This window comes from Calonectris borealis, chromosome 3 (genome assembly GCF_964195595.1).
Source record: "Calonectris borealis chromosome 3, bCalBor7.hap1.2, whole genome shotgun sequence".
NCBI classification, from domain to species: Eukaryota; Metazoa; Chordata; class Aves; order Procellariiformes; family Procellariidae; genus Calonectris; species Calonectris borealis.
Genome location: NC_134314.1, coordinates 4,165,642 through 4,185,766, shown reverse-complemented (window position 1 = coordinate 4,185,766; position 20,125 = coordinate 4,165,642). Strand labels below are relative to the sequence as shown.

Here is a 20,125-nt window from a genome sequence, read left to right as displayed (position 1 = left end):
ACTCCCAGGTGCCTTCCCTCCCACCAAAACGATGGCTAATTTTCTCTGGGTGGTCCACTACCAACCACCTTGATCTTTGAAGGTAACAAGAATTGAGAAGCAGCCTTCCCAGTGGCCAGGTAGGGAGGTATAGTTACCTCTCTGCTTGTTTTTGTGACCCTCTGCCATTGTTCAGGTTCAGCCATGTGCAGCGGTCAAGTTGTACTCATTGCCTTCCACAGTCACCACTGCCAAGGTCCCTGGACATCCAGGTCTGTTCCTACAGCCCTATAAATGCAGGAGTGCTCCTTCCTCCCCTGCTCAAAGATTCTGGCATTGTGGCCCTGTCTCCACGCTGCAGCCCAGACCTTCCACCATGAAGCTCTTCTCCTACCTCATGGCTCTTCTCCTCTTCCTCCTCCAGGCTGTTCCAGGTAAGGGGCAAGACCCACACTGGGGTCTGCCTGTGTAGGAGGTACAAGTAGTTTGTGCAGTGGTGCAGACTGTACTCCTCCGTGCTCTTCAGCTCCTTTCATTACAGCCATTGCCTATTTCTCAGTGTAGAAGCAGAAGTGAAAAATGAACCTATGGTGACCAGATGTCAAACCAGAACCTCCCCACAGAAGCCACTACTGGGTGCTGGCTCCTTATGACTCTTTGAAGTCTCTTTATGCCACTTTGTGGCACCATTGGAAGATGGTACCATGGAAATCATCTGCCTTTTCTTACCCTGGAGTCATAAATTGTCTCCTTTATGTACGGTAGAAGAGCAGCAGAGGAGTTCCCGTGTATTACTCAAGTTGAACTACACCAGTGAAGTTTACTTAAGCTCTGAATATGCTGGTTCCCCTTCCTCAGCCCTTCTGCTGCACTGACTCATTTACTGATTGTGCTTTTAGCCTGGCTTTTCTTCATGCTTAATGAAACTCCCGACCTTGGAGTAAGTCTTTCAGAGAAGGAAGGAACTGGGCAAACCTCTTGTCCCTGTTAACTGGGCCAGATCCCAGCTTTTGATATTTTTTAAGTCATAGGTACATCTCAGGGCATACGAGCACCATGCAGTCCCTTGCATGACCAGCCTGCAGCATTGCAATCCTAGAGCTCAGAAGCATCCAAAGGCTGGGCTGTCCCTACCCACTACAAAATGCATAACCAGGATATGTTCAGAAACTTGCCATCAACAGCTACATTTTTCTCTAGTTGTACAAAAGCCTTCCTCGGGGTCCTGTGAGGTCCCAAAACTTTTTTGAAAAGCTGCCTTGGGCTTTGGGGGTATTTGTACCAGACCCCTAATTGAGGTCCATGGGGTTTCAGCAGGAGGAAAACCATGAGAAATGGACTGATCCTGCAGCACAGCTGGGAATCCCATTCTTCCTGTAGGTCTCAGCTTGCCCAAAGACACCTTACGTTGTATTGGATACCACGGTTTCTGCTTCCATTCAAAATCCTGCCCAGAGCCGTTTGCCGCGTTTGGAACTTGCTCTCGGCGTCAGAAAACCTGCTGCATAGGTATGTGTGGAAACCCTGCCCAGGCAGGCAACGTTTGGAGAGGAGATTACTAAAGTCAGCAAAACACACTCTTGCTCTGTCTCCAAATGGCCTAAGCTACCTCCTCTTATCTACAAAGATGGACCTGGCTGTTCTTTCATTAATGGCAGCGTGGAGCACAGGAACAGAATTGCCAATTTGGGCTGGCCAAATACCACGTAGCCCAATGTCCTGTCTCCAGCAGAACAGATGTCCGGGGAAAGAAAACAAAAATTGTGGCCCACAGAGAATCCTCCTTCCTTGATATATCTTCCTGTAATCATCTGTTGGGGGACTGCTGACTGCATCCACACTGCTATGTTTAATAGGTGCCAGCTGACGTCTTCCCTGTACATTTATCTAACCCTTTCTGGGTTATTTTGCTTATTTTTGGAGCTCCTCAATAGTCAACGTATATCATTAAGTGAATACACGCTTTATGGCCAACTGTGCAAATCAGACCTAAGGTTCAGCTAATCCAGCATCCTGTATCTGTCCGTGGCCAGAAGTGGATGTTTCTATACAGTTACTTTGTGTGTAAAATGACTATTAATGAACACTACAACCATATAATTACACTTCCTTATATATTCTCCTGGCTTTCATGAATTGGCAGCTCAGGACTTTTAGATTTTGTGACATCTTTGTGTTTAAAAGTCCTTACTGGATTTTTCCCCCTTAGATTAGGAATTCCTTCTGTTTGATTTAAAACCTCTTCCTTCATAATTTTTTTCAGTACCACCTACTTCTGTACTGCAAATGAAATGTAGTCGTTCTGCATCCACCTTCTTCATACCTTTACAATATCCCTCCTTCAGTTGTTTCTTATCCAAGTTGGTGGGTCACAAATTCCTCTTTTCACAGAAATGCTCTGATGACCCCCATAGTCCTTCTTTGTGTCCTGGCTTTTGGAGACACAGTAACAAGAACTTTGTGACACTTTCCACGTATGAGTTGGTTCAAATGTAACGTTTTCTGTTTTGGCTTAAATCCTTTTCATTGCAGACACGACATCAAACTTCCATACTTGTCAAGACGAGGGGGGTCATTGTGTACCTCCAGAAATCAAATGTCTGCAGGAACAAGTGGGACTTTGCCCTCACAGAGAATGGAAGTGCTGCACAGAAGTGTAATAAAGACCTCACGGAATTGCCAAAAACCACAGAAATGGATTGACAAGAAAACAAACACATTTTTTTTCCTAGTACTGTAGAGCAGATGTCTGGTTTTCTCAACATGCAAAGTGTATAATTAACTAGAGGTGATATGTTTGTTTATATAACAAAGGCAATAAATACTGGCTTTGACTGTTGTCTGCCCTTCGTATTTTTTTGCTAGAGAAGATGGAGGACAATTTATGTAACTACACACCAGGGAAAAAAACCTCAAGGGAGGAAAAAACCCACAAATATATAAGCATTATGTAGTAGATGCCTCTCCCTAGTGCCATTGCAAGTTATTTTCCAGGAATAATTTATTTTAAAATCTTAATAGCCTAGGTGTTTCTATCTGGTCACCCACTGCTCATCATCTGCACATCTCTGCACGTCACCGACTTTCAGACAGAAAGACCATCTTTGTGCCTAGGAGTAACAGCAATACTGACTCCCCCTTGGGACCCCCCCCCACGTCTACACCCGTAGTGGTCTTTACGCAGCACAAATCCAACTCAAAATCTAGAGGTGCAGGCATCAGACAAGCCTTTGGGAAATGTCAAGCATCAAGTCCTGACGTGCATTGTATCACTCAGGCACTTTACTGAATTGGGGACACAAATCAAATGTTGGACTTGCTCTGGCTATCTCTGAGGCTATGTTGTGTTTGTAAAATAAGTGAAGTCAGGCTATGGTGCTGGAGCTGGATGGTCTATGCCAGTAAATTATCAGGGTGGTCTTTGACATGGTTTTGGCTGTCTCCTTCCTTTTTTTGGAGGGGGGGAGGGTGTTTTGGATGGATGGGGATTGATGAACATGTTTAGATCAGACAGAAGATGGGAAGGAAGACAGCAGGGAAATCATTTGCAAATCAAACCCAGATGCACAAATAACCGGAGGACAGATGTACCCTTGGGCAAACAATTGTGCGTTGCTTCCACAAAGCATTTGGGCACATGTAGCCCTAAGCTCCTGAGTTTTCCTGATGACTTCAAAGCCCAAGATCATACTGCCAGTCATTACAAGCTGGGGACAGAGCCCAGGTTTTCCCCAACCCTTACATCTTCCAAACTGGCAACTCACTCTCAGAAAACTCGGTACATTTTCATGCCAATTCAGTATCTGAATTGTTACAACTGTTCTAGTAAACTGAGCAGTCTCAGAGCCTCTTCTCTAGCCCTGAAGCCAAATATCATAATCTGGCCATGTCCATCCTCTCTTCTCCTCCAGAAACAGATGGCTACATCCAGACTGCCTGGTGGAAGTGATCCCTGATCCCAGACACACTTGGCAATTGTTTGGGAGAGAAACAGTTAGTCTGGACAAAAACCTTTCCAGGGATATGCTAAGTATTTCACAGTTTGGATGATCAAATCCCAGTGCTTGTGTCCTGCCCTATTTTGTTTAAGTAGTAAAGATATATCCAAGGAGCTCAAGATTTGATAAAGAGAAGATGCGTGAGAGAAGATTAATATATATTTTTCAATAATTAGAAATTTTGAAAACCCCACTTTATTTTTTTTTTAACGAAATAACCTGATTTACCACCTACCCCATGACCCATTGAAATCAAGGGAAGTCAATGAATGGGCTTTAGTCTCTGTTCCCACTGAGTTTTCCCACACGTAAATACACCCCCACTACCACACCGGAGTCAACCTCTCTTGTCCAGTCCCCTGACACATGGCCAGTGCCTCCATAAGCCTGTTTCTCACCTCCCTGAGTCTTTTCAAGCAGTGACGGGCCCATGAAGGACTTGGTCTACGCTTGGGTGTCTGGGATATGCCAACACAGCATATCCTGCGCAACAACATATAAGGACCGGTCAACATTACACCATGCTCTGCTGCTAGTATATATATTAGGAGGAACTGGAGAAGATGTGGTGTCCTGAAAATGTCCCATTCCAGCATGTACGCCAGCTGTGGGAACCTGGGTTCTTCTTCAAGAAATGATCCCTTGTCCATAATCAACATTATAATGACAGTGATAATGAAATTGCTTTCTTACTTTGGCATGTCTTGCTTGCCTCTCATTCATTTCTAAAGGACACTTTCTCGTCTGAGACTTGGAGGTGAATTGACATTGAATGAGGTGTGATTTACACCCATATTGAGCATAAAGTTTCTTCCAGAGGTAATGTGAGGATACTGTCCGCACTCTGGTCCAGGACACTGGTGAACCAGGACACTGGTTCCAGACAACAGTACAGAGGCATCCAGAAAGTTTAGATCAGAAGCTGGACCTAAGTCTTCCTATGTTTTACATATGGGCTCTCACCACTGAGCTTTACTTTCATTTTCTTTCTTCTCCTCACTTTATTTCCATTAGTTTTAGCTGATTTTAATTGGGTGGTGGTTTGTAGTTGTTTGCTAATCTACTCAAGATCTCAGCTTCCTGAGTCATGAAGAAGGACAATGCTCAACTTTAGTACAGGGGGAAGAGGCACTGTTACTAACAAGTTAATGGCTTGCTAGATTTCCCTGAGGTGCCATCAGATAGAAATCAGCAAAGAATACAAAACCTGCTATTAACCCCAAATCAGGGCTTGTGTGCAGATAAAGCACGAAGGAAAGAGTCACAGTCTGTGCAGTTCCCAAAGAAACTCATCAAAGGACTCACCGAGGTCACCATAACCATGGATGAAAGCCCTCCCATGAAAGCAATTCACCCACCCACAAAGGCACATTGCAAACCCGAAACGTGGAGTGACCTGGGGGTCTGAAAGAGACCCGTGGCTCACCAGCCACATAGACTGGTGGAAGACAAGGTCCCAGCGGCTGCAGCTGTCCAGCCAAGTATTTATCATTTCTCAGAAGACCCTGGGTCAATGCCACGCCTTGAAAAAGGCCACGCTTAGATTTGCAGATGATGTGCATCCAGTGACTGCTATGTCATGAGGTGGTTTCATAGCCAGCACTGTGTTCCTCCAGCCTTCCTAAGACACACGCAGCCATCACTGGCTGCTCTCCATGGACCAGGGTTATCTGGGGGCAGGAGGAGGGGTTCATTGAGGTGTATACTCCAACTCTACCAAAGAGGTGGAAAGGATCTTGCTTATCCATGTAAGTAAAGACTTATTGCCCTCAAAACCCTGGCACTGAGTATCTTGCCTTTGCTGCCTCTGTTTTCATAAAGAAATGTTTCTCCCCAGTCCAGCCTCAAAGTTTAGCATTAGTAGCCCCTGGAGTTAACACAAAGGTGCATCTGGACTAACATGTTTGTCCACCCCTTGCTTTGCAATGGAGATGTTGGGAACTGGATTCATGACTCAGGAAGCTGAGATCTTGAGTAGATTAGCAAACAACTACAAACCACCACCCAATTAAAATCAGCTAAAACTAATGGAAATAAAGTGAGGAGAAGAAAGAAAATGAAAGTAAAGCTCAGTGGTGAGAGCCCATATGTAAAACATAGGAAGACTTAGGTGCAGCTTCTGATCTAAACTTTCTGGATGCCTCTGTACTGTTGTCTGGAATAACCATTTACACCCCATTTCCACTCTGGAGTGAACCAACTGTGTGCTCGTGTATGGAAAGCCATGCGCAGAGTCACACGCTATGAAGATGAGCCTGTCCACACCACTTGGCCCAAGGAACTCAGAGCAGATGCTATTAACAGCAATAGTACTTCAATATCCATGGCTGTATCGTGTACGCACGGTGCACTGTAAATCCGTAGTGTACATGTCCATGGGAGAATGCAGCTTTGAAAATGGCCACATTTTAGGCAGAGGGATGGACTAGAGACCTGTAGAAGTCACTTCAAACCTGATTTTTAATTGATTCTAACAAACTGCAGGTATGTGTGTGCTACCAGCTTCCCTTTTTGGGAAGTGCTGTCTCAAAAAGCCAATGATAATTTCATAGAAGCAAAAAGCAAAGAGGTGAGGGGGTCATTTTTTAAAAGACTGCAATACGTCCGACCCCTTCCATGCAAGCTCTTGTCCCATCATTCGGTCACAAAAGATGTCCTTATGTGCACCGCCTTTAGATTGCAAAAGACCCTCCAAACTCTCTTTGCGAGGCTGACCTGATCCAGACTGTCATGGGCCATGAGCAAGAAAGTTCTTTCAGCTCCAGGGTTGTATCACTTCCCTGTATCCTTAGGGAGTGGACCAACATGTGGGACAGCACGCAAAGGGTCCTGACCTACCACGCATCTTCCAGTCTCAAAGGTAGCAGGAGCAGCAAGCAGCCCTACAACCCCTTCAAGAGAAGGTACATCTCACCCTCAACAAGGGAGATGAGGATCCAGCCCACAGCGACATGTGGGACCAGCCAAGCTTTGTCATCAGTTATAAGGCATGAAAAGGATGAGGAGAGGGGGGTAATGTTGCTTGGGAGGGGATTACAGGGAAAAATTGAGCTCACACCCCTCTGTTGGAGTGGAAATGCACTGAAAAAGCAACGCAACCAGAGAAATGGCCTGGGGAGAGGAGGTAGAAGAATTCTCTCCTTTGCAAAACCTGAGCAGTCCCACATGGAAATTATTATCACACTGCAGCGGGCAGTCTGCTGACTCTGCTGTTCCTCCAAGAGCAGTATCTCTCCAGCCTGAAATGGTCCACGGCTGCGAGCTCTTTTGCCAGACCTGCCTTGCAGGTTTGCCCACCACATCATAGCCCAGAGGGGCAAGTCCAAACGCTACGATGTGCAAACAATTGTGGAAAGGTCCCAGACAGCTCCTTGCTGTAGACCCAAGGGAACAGTCCCACTCCTAAGGGACTAGTTCTCACTCCAAGAGGGTGGTTTGGCCTATTTCGGGTCCATCAAGTGACCATAGAGTAATGGAGTAATGAGAATAATAAGTGGACAAGGAAAATGAGGGGTTTGCCAGCACTTGACTGCCCTAGATCAGGACTGGTCAGCCTTTGAACAAGATGCTTTAACCCATCTGAGCCTAGAGAAAGAAAAAATCTGTCTTTTGTCCTTCTTGGCTTTAGGGCCAGACTCAGTTGCCCACAGCTGGACATTGGTGTCACTTGAGAAGACCCAGGGTATCATGCCGGGCTTCCAGAGCGTCTTGTCTGCCACTGTCATTCATGCAGAAATCCCTAATACCTAAGTATCTCAAGGGACATAAATCAAGATTTTCATGCCTGCTGATCCAGGACAGCAAACTTTGACTCTATTCTATCAAGTGTATCTGATCTACATTTTTTGAGGGGGAAGGTAATTTTTAACCTCGATCTTTCAACAACCCGGGATGTTTAGGTTGTATTCACATAAACAATTATATTAACATAGCTGAAGGGACAGCAACCAGCAGGACCAGGCAGGGGCAGCAGCCAGGCGAGGGTAGCTGGAATACCACAGGCTGATTTTACAGCAAGGGCTGCATATCTATCAGATAATTATCACCAAGTGGTGCATTGCTGAGCTAACCAGCTACCTCCTCCACCAGTGCTGTGTGCTCATCATGCTCAGGAATGAAGCCTCCCAAATTCCTCGGAAGCCAAAGCTGGAATGGCCTTTTAGGCAGGAAAAATATGACACCCAGGTTTCAGCTGGAGAAAATATTCACGCGAGCTCAGATAAAAAATGAATCGCTCCTAGCCTGCACGGTTCTCCTCCTTGCAGTTGCTCAGGGGTCTTTCCTTGCAGGTTGTCACCTTCCCACCCATCAGTTCCCCGGGGACTTTGCTTGGCTGCAGGTGAGGGGCAGAGGATTCCCCTGAGCCTCTTTTTCCACCCAGCTGCCTGCAGCTGGCAATCTACCAGTCCAAAATGCCAACTGCCAGGGAGAGGAATCGGGGAAGCCGATAACCAGCGAACGTGAAGCAAGTCAACATCGTTTGGAGCCACAGCACTGGGTCAGAACGACATGGAGGGTTTCTCAGCAGCAAATGTTACTCCTGAGACTGGAATATAATTAACTCCTGCCTACTCCCTCCCTCTTCCCGGCTGCCATCCAGCATGCCAGCAGCACGCAGAGGCTTCTGCAAAATCTCACGCTGAGCCCTGCGACTTTCCAGCAGGACCAAAGCAATGGGGATCCTTTGGTTCATGTTAATCTTCGTCTCCCTGACCGGTCACGGTAAGACCAGGAAGGCTGAGGGTGGGAAACAGAGGTATCTGGGAACAGGAATAATCTTTCCTCACTGTGTAATCAAATCAAAATATTACAGGTACTGAGGGGGAAAGGTGCCTTCAGGTTTTGGGATGATATACTGGGTCAGACGCTTTGGCAAAATACATGGTTTAATCCCTTAGGGTGATGCAAAAATGAGCAGGGAAGAATCTGTGAAAATGGGGCACCTCATTGGTTTTCTAGGAGCAGACTGGTTGGAGAAGCCCTAGAGGAGATGTCCTGTGCTCTGGGAAAACGTTTCTGCCTTTTCTCAGGCTGCAGTTGCCTCCTTGGTAGGGCAAGAACAACCGCTCTGACCTCCCATGCACGGTCTTTGCCATCGTCCTGAAAAAACAACCGCATGATAAAATGTTCCTTGAGTGAGGCTGGCTCTGCAACTTGAGTTTTCTAACAGACGTCTGAAGCTGTCCTTTGGGACAGGGATCCCCAGTGTGCTCTTTGCAGCCGTGCATGCCCAGGCTCCATGCACGCTCGTTGTCCTGGCTCGGCTGGCCGGGACCATGGTGCCAGAGGAAGCCCCATGCATTTTACCTACCAACTCCCTGCTTCTTTTTACAGGAGATGCTCATGGACCAGACAGCTGTAACCATGAAGGGGGCTTGTGCCGAGTCGGAAACTGCATTTCTGGTGAATATCTGGCTAGGTACTGCTTTGAACCCATCATTCTCTGTTGTAAAAGTTTATCACCCACTACTGCAAAGAGCTGAAAATTTCCAAAGGAGCAAACTGCAGCACGTGGAGAGCTGCAGGCTCCACCAACAAAGAACGAGCTGTTGTTGGGAGGAAATGTTGTGCCTTTCTGTGACTGTTGCTGCCCACCTGGGAGAGGTGGATTCATTTGTGGACTTCTGAACATGTTGGTTTTTGCTTTCACTGTGACTTTCTAGGAAATACTGTGACAAGAAGAAATTGGGGCTAGCCAGACGATATATTGCCCCTTTTGGCATCTGGTTGTTACCTGTCATGCACAGGTGAGAAATTGCCTTTCCCCTTACCTGAAAGCAATAAACCTGAAGTTTAACAGAACAGCAAGTGCCCGTCTGTGACTCCTGCTGACACTCAGCAAAGCTGCCAGTGGTGGGATGCACACTCTCCCACTGACCAGGAGTGAACGCAGCAGCCCACACCATCCCACCAGAGCAGGGTGGCTCTGTCTCTATTTCCCTTCCCAGAGAAAACAGTAGCAATGGGGACAGCCTTTTTTCTATCACTTTTGCTGCAAAAGCTACTCGGTTTGACATAAAGGCTGTCCATCAGCCACCACCTAGACCAGAAAATACCAGACCCCCCAGCAGGGCCGTCCCAGGTTCATCCCTTTTCCACAATGCAGCAAGACCAAAGAATAACCCAGGCTTGCTTGTTTTAAACATGGTGGGGAAGGGATCTGAAACTTGTGTACCATTGCTCTTGACAGGCTGCTCTCCTCATCCATGGATTGCATTCCTGGTGTTCCTCCTTTCCTCTGTAATCACCCATCAATAATCCCAAAACAATTAGCCTGTTTGAACCTAACAGCTTTCTGCTTAGGAGCTGCAGCAGCCTAAATCCACTAGCTGTCCAGATCCGCTCTTAGCCTTTCTGTGTTTTTTCAGCATGAAATTTTGACACCCTCCCTGCCTTTGTCAGTTTGCTCTTGGTCTCCCTTTCCAGGTAAAATATTTCTCTCTGGGTCAATCATTTCTGTAAAAGCAAGAAAACAATGATGTAATGAGAGAGCTATGCCAATTAGTCGAGACATTGGTCAGAGCCAGGGAAAAGTCCTCCTTGGGAGATGAAATTCTTGCTGTGATGATCAAACAGGAAAATTCCCATTGACCTCACCAGGGTCAGGACCCATCGCCAAAGGTCCAACAATTAATTCATCCCAGCGACTCCATTCTCCCGCGAGCAGCCCAACTATTCTCCTCGGGTCATCATAACACAGTCCAGGACACCAACGCATGCAGGGAGATGCCAGTGCTCCCCTGGAGATACCCTGCAGTTGGATGAACCATCAGGAGAGCCAGATTACCCAGAGCCGGCTGTTGGCTTGGGAACCACTGCTGAAAACAGAGACGGGGCTGAACCCAGAGCCAAATTCCTCCCCAGATCCAGCCCGGCTCTCCGACGCACGCTGATGTACGAGTATAGCACAGGCAGGCTTTTAAATCAAGGCGCTTTTCCAAATCAAAGAGTTTATTTCTCACATCCGTCCACAAAGTTCGTGATCCGCGCCTTTTATCTGGGGGACGTGTAGCCACCATATTTATAGCCTGGTTTCCTAAAAAAGTGAAACGTATGGGCTCATGTATCTCACCTTGTAAATCTCCCTGCCAGTTGCTGGGCCTTCTGTCCCCTATACATTTTGGACCTGTTGGCCAGCCAAATTTCAATCAGGGCAAGTGGAAATGCTCAGAGAGTTTATAGGCAACATTGTCCCTCTAGCAGTAATGTAAATGCAGGCTGCTGCTAAAAGGCATGGTCCCTCTCTCCCCTGGCTGTGTGTTCCCTTGCTTGCTGATCTGGTTGGAAATAACCCTAAAAAAACCCAAAACACAACCCAACAACAAAAAAAAAAGCAACAAAAATCCATCATCATGAATCAGATCATAGAATCATAGAATCATTAAGGTTAGAAAAGACCTCTAAGATCATCGAGCCCAACCATCAACTCAACAAAACCATGTCTCTAAGCACCACATCTATGCATCTTTTAAATACCTCCAGGGATGGTGACTCCACCACTTCCCTGGGCAGCCTGTTCCAAGGCCTGATCACTCTTTCAGTAAAGAAATTTTTCCTAATACCCAATCTAAACCTCACTTGGTGCAACTTGAGGCCATTTCCTCTCATCCTATCACAGATGAACTGAATTCCCTTCCATCTACATGGTCTGACACAGAGGGAGAAGAGAGAAAGCACCGAGGACGTGGTGGAGGGTGGAGAATGGCACCATCCAGTCCATCAACCCTACACAACTGTTCCCCATGGTTTCTTGACCTATTAACTCACCTGGCGCACAGCACCCAGCCATGAGGAGCTGTTTAAACAGCAGTGTAAGATGATATGGTGTAAGTGTATGATGGGGAATGCTGCTTAGATTGATTACCCCCAGCTTGTTGTATCCTGTAACCCCAGGGAGGAGGAAGCACTAAACTCCTCTGGCTGAGTGACCATGTTTGTCCACTCAGCACAGAGTTGCTCACCTGAGTGTTTTCGTTCACCATGAGACCTCGCTCCTACAGGCCTTCAAACACCATTTTCCAACCCTTGATATCCAAAAGCCAAAAAATATTCCTTGTTTCAGGCACTCAGTAAAAGTGATCCCTGGTGTGACCCTTAAATACAGCCAGAAGACCTCCACCCATGACCAGCAGTCCTTCCCAACTGGGACCATTTCCCAGGGTGTAGACCAACATGTGGTTGGTGGAGTTCATCTGAATCCAAGCCGTTACCTGCAGGATTGCACGTAGGAGTAGAGAGGACAATCAGGCAAGCTAAGGGGGAAGCCAGAATAGCGGAAGAAATGATAAGGTGAAGTCTACCATCTCTTACGAGATGCAGGCTGGTGAGAATTTAAATCAAATTAGTTGTCCACTCTGAAAAGACATTAAGTTTTTGCCCGCATGGGAAAAAGCCAAATGAGGAGGAGAATTTTTATGGGAAAGACTTGGTTGAGCCTTTAACTCCAGCTACCTGTACCAGACAGAGCTTAGATGGCTACAAAAATATGGGTTCCTCAGTACAACCCCAGCAGACCTATAACAGCTCCTAAGGGAGACACAGAAACCATCCAGACATCTTGGGAGGTATATTTTGGGTCTTTGGAGGTACACTTTGTGTCTTTGCAGCCACACAGACAGCCAGGATAGAGCCCTACCCTCACGCCTGGTCTGTCAACCAGCACAAGTCTCATGAATAACTGGAGACATTAGTTCATCAAAGCATGGCATGAATTTCCTCTCCCTGGAATTTGTTTGCTGTTCCCAGGCAACAGGCCAGTGTTTGTTTGGCAGAGCGAGCCAGACGGAGACGAAATCCTCTGCTTCTGCCCTAAAAACACCGTTGTAGATGAAGCTGTGTAATCAGGAACAGAACAGTGGTCAGATGAGCTCCTGCTTGGAGAAGCTGAGATCTCATAGCCTTGGGCAAGCCCCTTAGGTCCAGGTTGTCCCTTACATCTCCAGCAATCCCATGCAAACCAGTGCAACCACCTGCATGCCGGGCTCTCCCTTCACCCCTGTGCAGGAGAAAGGGGGTCGTGTTCATCTCATTCACGTGGCTGCTCCTCCACCTCCTGTGGAGTGAACGATATCATCACCCCGCCACAGCCCAGCTCCAGGGGCATGCTAGGAAGCTAAAGTGGGTCTGGATTCAGAAGCTGTATCTATACGAGTAAATCAAATCATGTGAGGCTCAGACATGAGCAGACACCCACCCATGCTATCAGCAATCTAACACTTTCCCCAACTATTCCTTGGCACGGTTTGGAGGTGGACACATTCCAAGGACTATATGTAGTAAACATCTGGATGTGGCCATGCAGCTGGCGGGGAGAGCTTAGATGTGCAGACACAAGGTGTGCTGGGTTCGTTTGCCATGGGGCCAAGAACAGCATTTTGCAGAAAAATGGGGAGAAATGAGGGATTTGCAGATTCAGACCATATAAAATGAAATCTTTTTCTACTCAGAGAGCAAATAAGCTGCAGCAGGCTGTGCGACCAGGGGCATAGTGGGTTTCACAGGTGGAGTGGAGCACGGTGTAGGACAAGACCAGCACAAAGCCTAGCTGCCTATGTAATGGGATGTGGTTCACACACCAGGTACCTTGATGTGTTTGAGATGGCCAGGGTATTGGCTCTGACCTCCAGCTGCCACAGCAGAAGGGCACATAGACCTGGTGTCACAGCTACCAGTCCAGCATGTGTGTCTCGGGTACCCCAGAGCATCCCAAATGCTAACAGATGCCTGTTTAGGTGACTGACATGAGTGCTAGATCTCCACAAATTTCAGAGAGCACTTAGACATGAAGACCAACGTGTTTTAAGGCATAATTAAGGGATATGACCCACCAGATGCCTGTAGGCCTGAACACGCATAGGGTTTTGGGATTATCCGGAAACATCTCTCCTGGGCTCATGGGGGACCTGGGGAGGGTGGATGGGGTCTGACTGTACAAGGTCTTGTCATGCACTATTGGGAAACTGGTGGGAGCCACATTTAAAACAAACAAACAAACAAAAATCTTCCTTTATGTAACCACTTGCAGACCTATGAAACCCCTTGTTGAAGGATATTGCCACGTAAAACTTCTCTCCCCAGACCAGAAAATAGCCTGAGAGAAGGAGAAAAGTTGAGATAAATACCACAGACGTGCTGTGCTTATTCTAATTCAGACCTCCCCATACGGCCGCTGTTATAGGCAGGAGGTGGATGGTCCCGCAGGCTGGGCGAGGACGGTTGTATTGCAGTCTGTAATGAAAGCCTGCCCACGGCCACGGGGGGGTTCTGGGCCAGAGCTGAGCCCAGAGCTGAGCCCATGGTCATTTCTTCCCAGGCTGAACTGCAGGGCTGTACTTGCACTTGCTTGGCTTGGGTTTTGGTAAAAAGTCACCAGTGGGATGGGGAGGCAGAGGCAGCATCACAAACTGGCAAGGGTTCAATCACCAAAGGATTTGCTCCTGCTGGCATAAATTTATTCCAGGCTGCATTTTAAAAATCAGGATGCTCAGGTCCTGGACCAAAGGCAGATGAAGGCAGTGGAGACATCCCTCCCGCCTGGGGCCGTGGGGCGGATGCGGATTGACTTGACTCCTCCCCAGCCTCAAAACCTCTGAGGCACCCGGGAGCTGATTTCTGTGCAGCATATTGCTAAGCACAGATCAGCCTTTGTTCATGGTGGGCTCTGAAAAAAAACATCTGGTGGCAGATTGGGGAGTGGAAAAGGGCGAGAGGCTGATGGACCAGCCCCGGTAAGCTCATCACAGGCTGAGGCCAACACAGCGTAGGGACCACGCTGGAGGGAGCAAGCCCAGCTGCTGTCCGAGCAATCGCCCAGGGGACAGAGACTTCCTGCCCCTGATTTCTTGGGGAAATCTGGTTTATGTTGGTGTTGTCTGGTTTTGGCTCTCTTTCCCAAGGCACGTTCTGCAACTCGACCCATGCACCGCAGCTGCAGAGCAGGGATTTGGGGTGGTGTGGAGGACGCATCCCAGCCACCTTTGTGCTTGACCTTGTGGAGCCTGCAGCATTCAAGAAAGCTCATTGAAGAAAGGGATGGTGCTGCTCCCACCAAGGCAGAGCAGCTGAGCTAGAGATAAAAGACGTCGGTTTGCCATCCATCATTGGGAACACCATGGCCACGTGGTACTCTCTCTAGAGTACGTTAAGCCGCCTGCACACACATGTTCAGACCTGTCAGGTCACATACTCTGAGCAGGACACTCATATGAGCATCCAGACTCTCCTCCCTGCTCAGGTTGTAGCTCAAGAGCTGCAATATCATTTCTGCTAGACAAACCCTGCCCCAGCCCCATTGCACCATCTCTCACGTTGGAGATGTCAATCCTCAGAGGCACGTTATGGTCTCCCACCCACCGCACCAAGCAGTACCACCAGATGTGCAAAGCACCAACACATCCTTGCAACCATCCCTCCCGCAGATAAGGTTACAGACTCATTTTTTTTCCCCAGGTTGTGTGTGGCCAGTTTGTACGACACCCTGTTTAAATGCTCAGTGTCCCGTGATCCAAAGTCCGGCTGGTGAAGGGCCCCTTATCTGCACTGTTTGATGAAGGTGATCCTTGTTCTGTTCAAGCAGCCTGAAGGCCATCGGTTTTACATTTTCCAGCACTACCTGGCATCCAGCCTGCAAATAAAAAGCCATCAAGGTGACTTATCAAGGGAAAATGGAAGACTTGGTGATGCCCTCTGCTGCGTCGTTGCTGTAAAAAGAAACCTTTATAGAGTTTTTATTTCCTCTTCCTCTATTTGTTGTTGACTGGGGGAGATTACTGCTCGTTGTTTGCTTTGTGTTGTTTTCCAAACTTGAAATGCAGGTCCCACCTCCACCGATTTCCTGGAACTGACCTGGAGAACTAGTACAAACCAGAGAACCTGCCAGTTTTCTCGGGAGAGCTGTAATACACAAGCTTTCCTAACGCTCCTGCTCCTGATAATTACGGGGAGGTATCCCACCTTTCCCGTTTAATAAATACATAAATGAATACGACGCTAAACTGCCATTTTTCTCGACAGTTGTAAACTAAACCTTGGCAAACATTCTCTTTGCAGCCTAGAAGTTGGGAAATACAAACAGACCTTTGATTTTTAAGGATCCCATGATTTTCAAGCCAACTTTGTGTATTGGGGAGCGCTGAGGAGAAGAGTCTGGATTTTTTCACGCTTGACTGTGTCAGTCCTAAACACAGAGACTGGGAGCTGGAAATAAAAAAAAAAAATCGTTGATACTGCAAACACTTGGACGTGATTTTAACATCACATGCTCGAGCCTACAAACACAAGAAGAGCCAGACTGGGTCAGCCCCAATGTCCTGTCTCCAGCAGCAAGCAGTAGCAGACTCCCCAGTGCTCAGGGCAATTTGTTGACAAAACCCTGCTTTTTTTTTTTCTTTTTTTTTCTTTTTTCTCTTTCTTTTTTTCTTTTTTTTTCCTTTTTTTTTTTTCCCCCCGTAACACGGTGCGTCCAAGAGTGGGCACGCTCCAGTGCAACTGTTTGCTATCATGTTGAAATGCATCTGAGATTGACAAAGTTCCCTCCACTCCAGGAGCGTTACACAACCCCCCGGGCACTATAAATCCAGGATTTCTCTCTTCTTTCTCTTTACGGCCCTTCACTCCTCCTCGTGGTGGAACCCCCACCCACATTCAGCTATGCGGATCCTCCAGCTGCTCTTTGCAATCATTGTCATTCTCCTCCTCCAGGACGTTCCCGGTAAGGACAAAATACTCACAGGGGTTTTTGCAGGATTGTGGAGAGAGAAAAGTCAGATTCCTACCCTGAGGTAGAAAAAGACAGGGCCCTCAGGTCATAGAATCATAGAATAGTTTGGGTTGGAAGGGACCTTTAAAAGTCATCGAGTCCAACCCCATGCCATGGGCAGGGACATCTTCAACCAGATCAGGTTGCTCAGAGCCCTGTCCAACCTGACCTTGAATGTTCCCAGGGATGGGGCATCTACCACCTCTCTGGGCAACCTCTGCCAGGGCTTCACCACCCTCAGTGTGAAAAATTTCTTCCTTCTATCTATCTGAATCTCCCCTCTTTTTGTTTAAAGCCATTGCCCCTTGTCCTGTCGCGACAGGCCCTGTTAAAAAGTTTGTCCCCATCTTTCTTGTAAGCCCCCTTTAAGTGCTGAAAGGCCGCAATAAGGTCTCCCCGAAGCCTTCTCTTCTCCAGGCTGAACAACCCCAACTCTCTCAGCCTTTCTTCATAGCAGAGGTGTTCCAGCCCCCTGATCATTTTGGTGGCCTCCTCTGGACCTGCTCCAACAGGTCCATGTCTGTCCTGTGCTGAGGACCCCACAGCTGGACGCAGCTCTGCAGGGGGGTCTCACCAGAGCAGAGCAGAGGGGCAGAATCCCCTCCCTCGACCTGCTGGCCACGCTGCTGGTGGTGCAGCCCAGGACACGGTTGGCCTTCTGGGCTGCCAGCGCACATTGCCGGCTCATGTCCAGCTTTTCATCCACCAGTGCCCCCAAGTCCTTCTCGTCAGGGCTGCTCTCCATCCCTTCATCCCCCAGCCTGTATTGATACTGGGGGTAAGTCAAACCAAGTCAAATTGAGGCTGACCTGACCCTTGCTTCCAAGGAACAAATTTCTTCTGAAATGGTCTCCATGAAGTTCCTGGATGTAGGTGTCCCACGTTCATAGACTGTATGTCCCTTCCTCTCTATCACGTCAAAACACACCCAGAAATGCTGAGCCTAACCCAGGAGCCTGAGCTCTGCTCCTGACCAGGATACAAGCCTCATCCTCCACAAAACAAGCAGAACCCCAGGAAATCAAAAAGCATCTTTCAGGGGGAAAAAATGGGGGAAAAGACTGCTAGTTTATTTTTTTGTCTGTCTGTTTTCTTCTGGGATTCTGTTTTAATATAAATATCTTCCCTGGCTAGGCTTTTTCACTGATTGCTTGTTTATATATGTTAGGAATTCAGGTTTCATTCATCTGTAAGGTCACTACAGTGTTACTAGGACTATGGTGGTATAACTTTCACAGAAAACAAACCTGATAACGAAGAAGAGGAGATTTACTTGCTTAGCCTATTCATGCTCTCATTTAGTTAACTTAAGTCCTAGGGATAAAGGGAGGAGAGAGAAGGTTTGCCCACTCCACTGGTGGTGGATACCCATCAGTGTATCCGTCCAGAAACCCCAAACTTGGTGTTCCTGCTGTGTGTAAAGAGAAGCAGAACATACCCTTTTTATCAAAACAGGAAGATTTTTAAAAAAAAAAAAAAAACAAACAAAAAATCCTGAAACACCAAGAAACTAACAATCACAAAAAAACCCCAAACAAACCAATAGATAAAACACCTGTTCCACAAAAGACACTTCTCTGACTTTTGATTTTGCCCAAGGGATCCACGTTACCTAACTCATCTAACCTAACCTAGCCAACCCAAAGCTGGCCGTCCTGCCTAGGTACTTGTTAAGAGACTCCCAGTGCTTGCTGGAGGGAGGTGCTCCTTCCAAGCATATCTGACCTTCACCATGAAGCCCACTGATTTGCCTCGTTGCCAACTGCAACAATTTCATTGCTCAGCCAGTCACACCAGCAGGGGTCCAGGTGGGTTCCCAAGTCCCCTAAGAAGGTCTCCCGTCCCTTTTCCCCTGCAGCAAGAGGCCTTTCCGACAGCCAGCACTGCAGAAGCAACCACGGCCACTGCCGGAGGCTTTGCTTCCACATGGAGCGCTGGGAAGGGACCTGCAGCAATGGCCGCCTGCGCTGCTGCCGATGAGAGCGGCCACGCTGGGATGGACCCCGGCACCCCAGGGGGACCAGCCCTGCGACCCTGCAACCACAACTGCACGTAGGATCTGCTCTTGGACACCTCCGTGTCTACACCTGCAGCTCGGTTTGTCCATCATCAATAAATCTGTTGGTTTTACAGATCCTTCTGGGTCCAGAGTGCAGCCATGTTTCCCTCTGAGATGGACCATCCTGCCTAACACTTGGGGTTTGATGCACTTGCCCCCATTTAGAGCTGCTTGAGGTGCAGCAGGGTACCCAAAACATCTGCACAAGTCTGGCAGATATGGCACAGGACCAAGGGGACAACTATGCCCTTCCAGGGTGGTAGCAAGAGAGGGATCTACTGGGCTTGTCCAAGCAGTTATGAAGCCTCTCTTCTAGCTCATACCTCTATCTCTGCCTCTGTCACAGCCTTTATCAATCTCTACCTCTTGCTCTATCCATCTACAGAAGAGACCACAGCAGGATCCATCCTCTTCAAGGAGATGGATCCAAGACAGAGGTATGATTTGCCCTCCAGAAGTGCCTCTTCCTCCCCCATAACAACAACAAGGCGAACCTGGGCAGATGGCTCAGGTTATCCACCTCTGAGATGAGGTAAAGGTGGGCGTGATGGAGACATCCCACTCCCATGGGCAAAAGCGGTCGCGCAGCGAGTGCGGTTGGCTCTGCATCTGCCCTGCTTCTGCATGGAGCGATTCTCCTGTGAAATCTTACTTGCATAGTGGAAGGTTGAAATAAAAAGATGAACTGCTCATAAGGCTGATGATAAAAGCAAAAGGAGCTTTTCTGGCCTCACTGCTGTTTGCTGGCAAGGGATACCCCAGGCTGAGTGTGGTTGTGGGTCTGGGGGCAGGAGAAGAGGACCGAAGCAGCTGACCTGACTTTGGACGGGCCCTGAACACTGACACGGATGAAGCGCTTGCTTTTGGGGTGGGTGTAAAATAGCTGAAAAACTGCTGTGTCCTTCGTGGGGAAAAAAAGAAGAAAACTCTTGCCAGAGAGGAAACAACGAACATGCATGTGGAGGAGAAGGAGATATCGGAGCCAGCAAACCACCGCCCTGGCTGGGGAGCATCCCTCCAAACCCCACTACCCCGGGCACCCCCCCAAAAGGGAAGCTTGGGATACATGTCACCGTGCACAACCATCGCTGTCACCCCAGGTGCTGGCACGGCACTGAGAGCGGCCGGCTTGGGGGGAAGGGAAGGGAAGGGAAGGGAAGGGAAGGGAAGGGAAGGGAAGGGAAGGGAAGGAAAATGTTTCCACTGCTAGACTTAGTGCCTGCATGGAAACTGCCTGGTAGGAAGACCATTTGGCCTGTGCTGTCCTCTGAGCCGTGCCAGGGTCGTGTCTGGACCAGCTGGCAGAGACCAAAAGCCTGGGGACAGTTTCAC

At 48.1% G+C, this 20,125-nt stretch overlaps 2 protein-coding genes and 1 pseudogene across 3 annotated transcripts; all 3 read left to right on the top strand.

Moving 5' to 3' along the window:
• Positions 1–355: 355 nt before the first annotated feature.
• LOC142081292 (gallinacin-11-like) lies at positions 356–2,639 on the top strand. Its single transcript, XM_075147994.1, has 3 exons — positions 356–413; positions 1,360–1,488; positions 2,512–2,639. Exons 1-3 carry the CDS (start codon positions 356–358, stop codon positions 2,637–2,639), a joined length of 315 nt encoding a protein of 104 aa, XP_075004095.1.
• Positions 2,640–6,782: 4,143 nt separating this feature from the next.
• Positions 6,783–9,611, top strand: LOC142079931 (uncharacterized; annotated as a pseudogene).
• Positions 9,612–15,944: 6,333 nt separating this feature from the next.
• DEFB125 (defensin beta 125) lies at positions 15,945–19,485 on the top strand. Of its 2 annotated transcripts, XR_012673300.1 has the most exons (3): positions 15,945–16,686; positions 18,593–18,831; positions 19,179–19,485. XR_012673300.1 is itself a non-coding variant. In XM_075147993.1 (2 exons), exons 1-2 carry the CDS (start codon positions 16,626–16,628, stop codon positions 18,712–18,714), a joined length of 183 nt encoding a protein of 60 aa, XP_075004094.1. In that variant the 5' UTR covers positions 15,945–16,625; the 3' UTR covers positions 18,715–18,882. The 2 variants fall into 2 exon arrangements, 1 of the variants encoding a protein (XP_075004094.1); XM_075147993.1 differs by lacking the exon at positions 19,179–19,485 and having other exon boundaries at positions 18,593–18,882.
• Positions 19,486–20,125: the final 640 nt, after the last annotated feature.

Excerpts from the sequence above, each read along its gene's own strand:
- DEFB125 (XM_075147993.1), top strand. The coding sequence starts at position 16,626 with ATGCGGATCCTCCAGCTGCTCTTTGCAATCATTGTCATTCTCCTCCTC. Across the intron at positions 16,687-18,592 it reads CCTCCTCCAGGACGTTCCCG|CAAGAGGCCTTTCCGACAGC; the intron begins GTAAGGACAAAA and ends TTTCCCCTGCAG.
- LOC142081292 (XM_075147994.1), top strand. The coding sequence starts at position 356 with ATGAAGCTCTTCTCCTACCTCATGGCTCTTCTCCTCTTCCTCCTCCAG. Across the intron at positions 414-1,359 it reads CCTCCTCCAGGCTGTTCCAG|GTCTCAGCTTGCCCAAAGAC; the intron begins GTAAGGGGCAAG and ends TTCTTCCTGTAG. Across the intron at positions 1,489-2,511 it reads TCAGAAAACCTGCTGCATAG|ACACGACATCAAACTTCCAT; the intron begins GTATGTGTGGAA and ends TTTTCATTGCAG.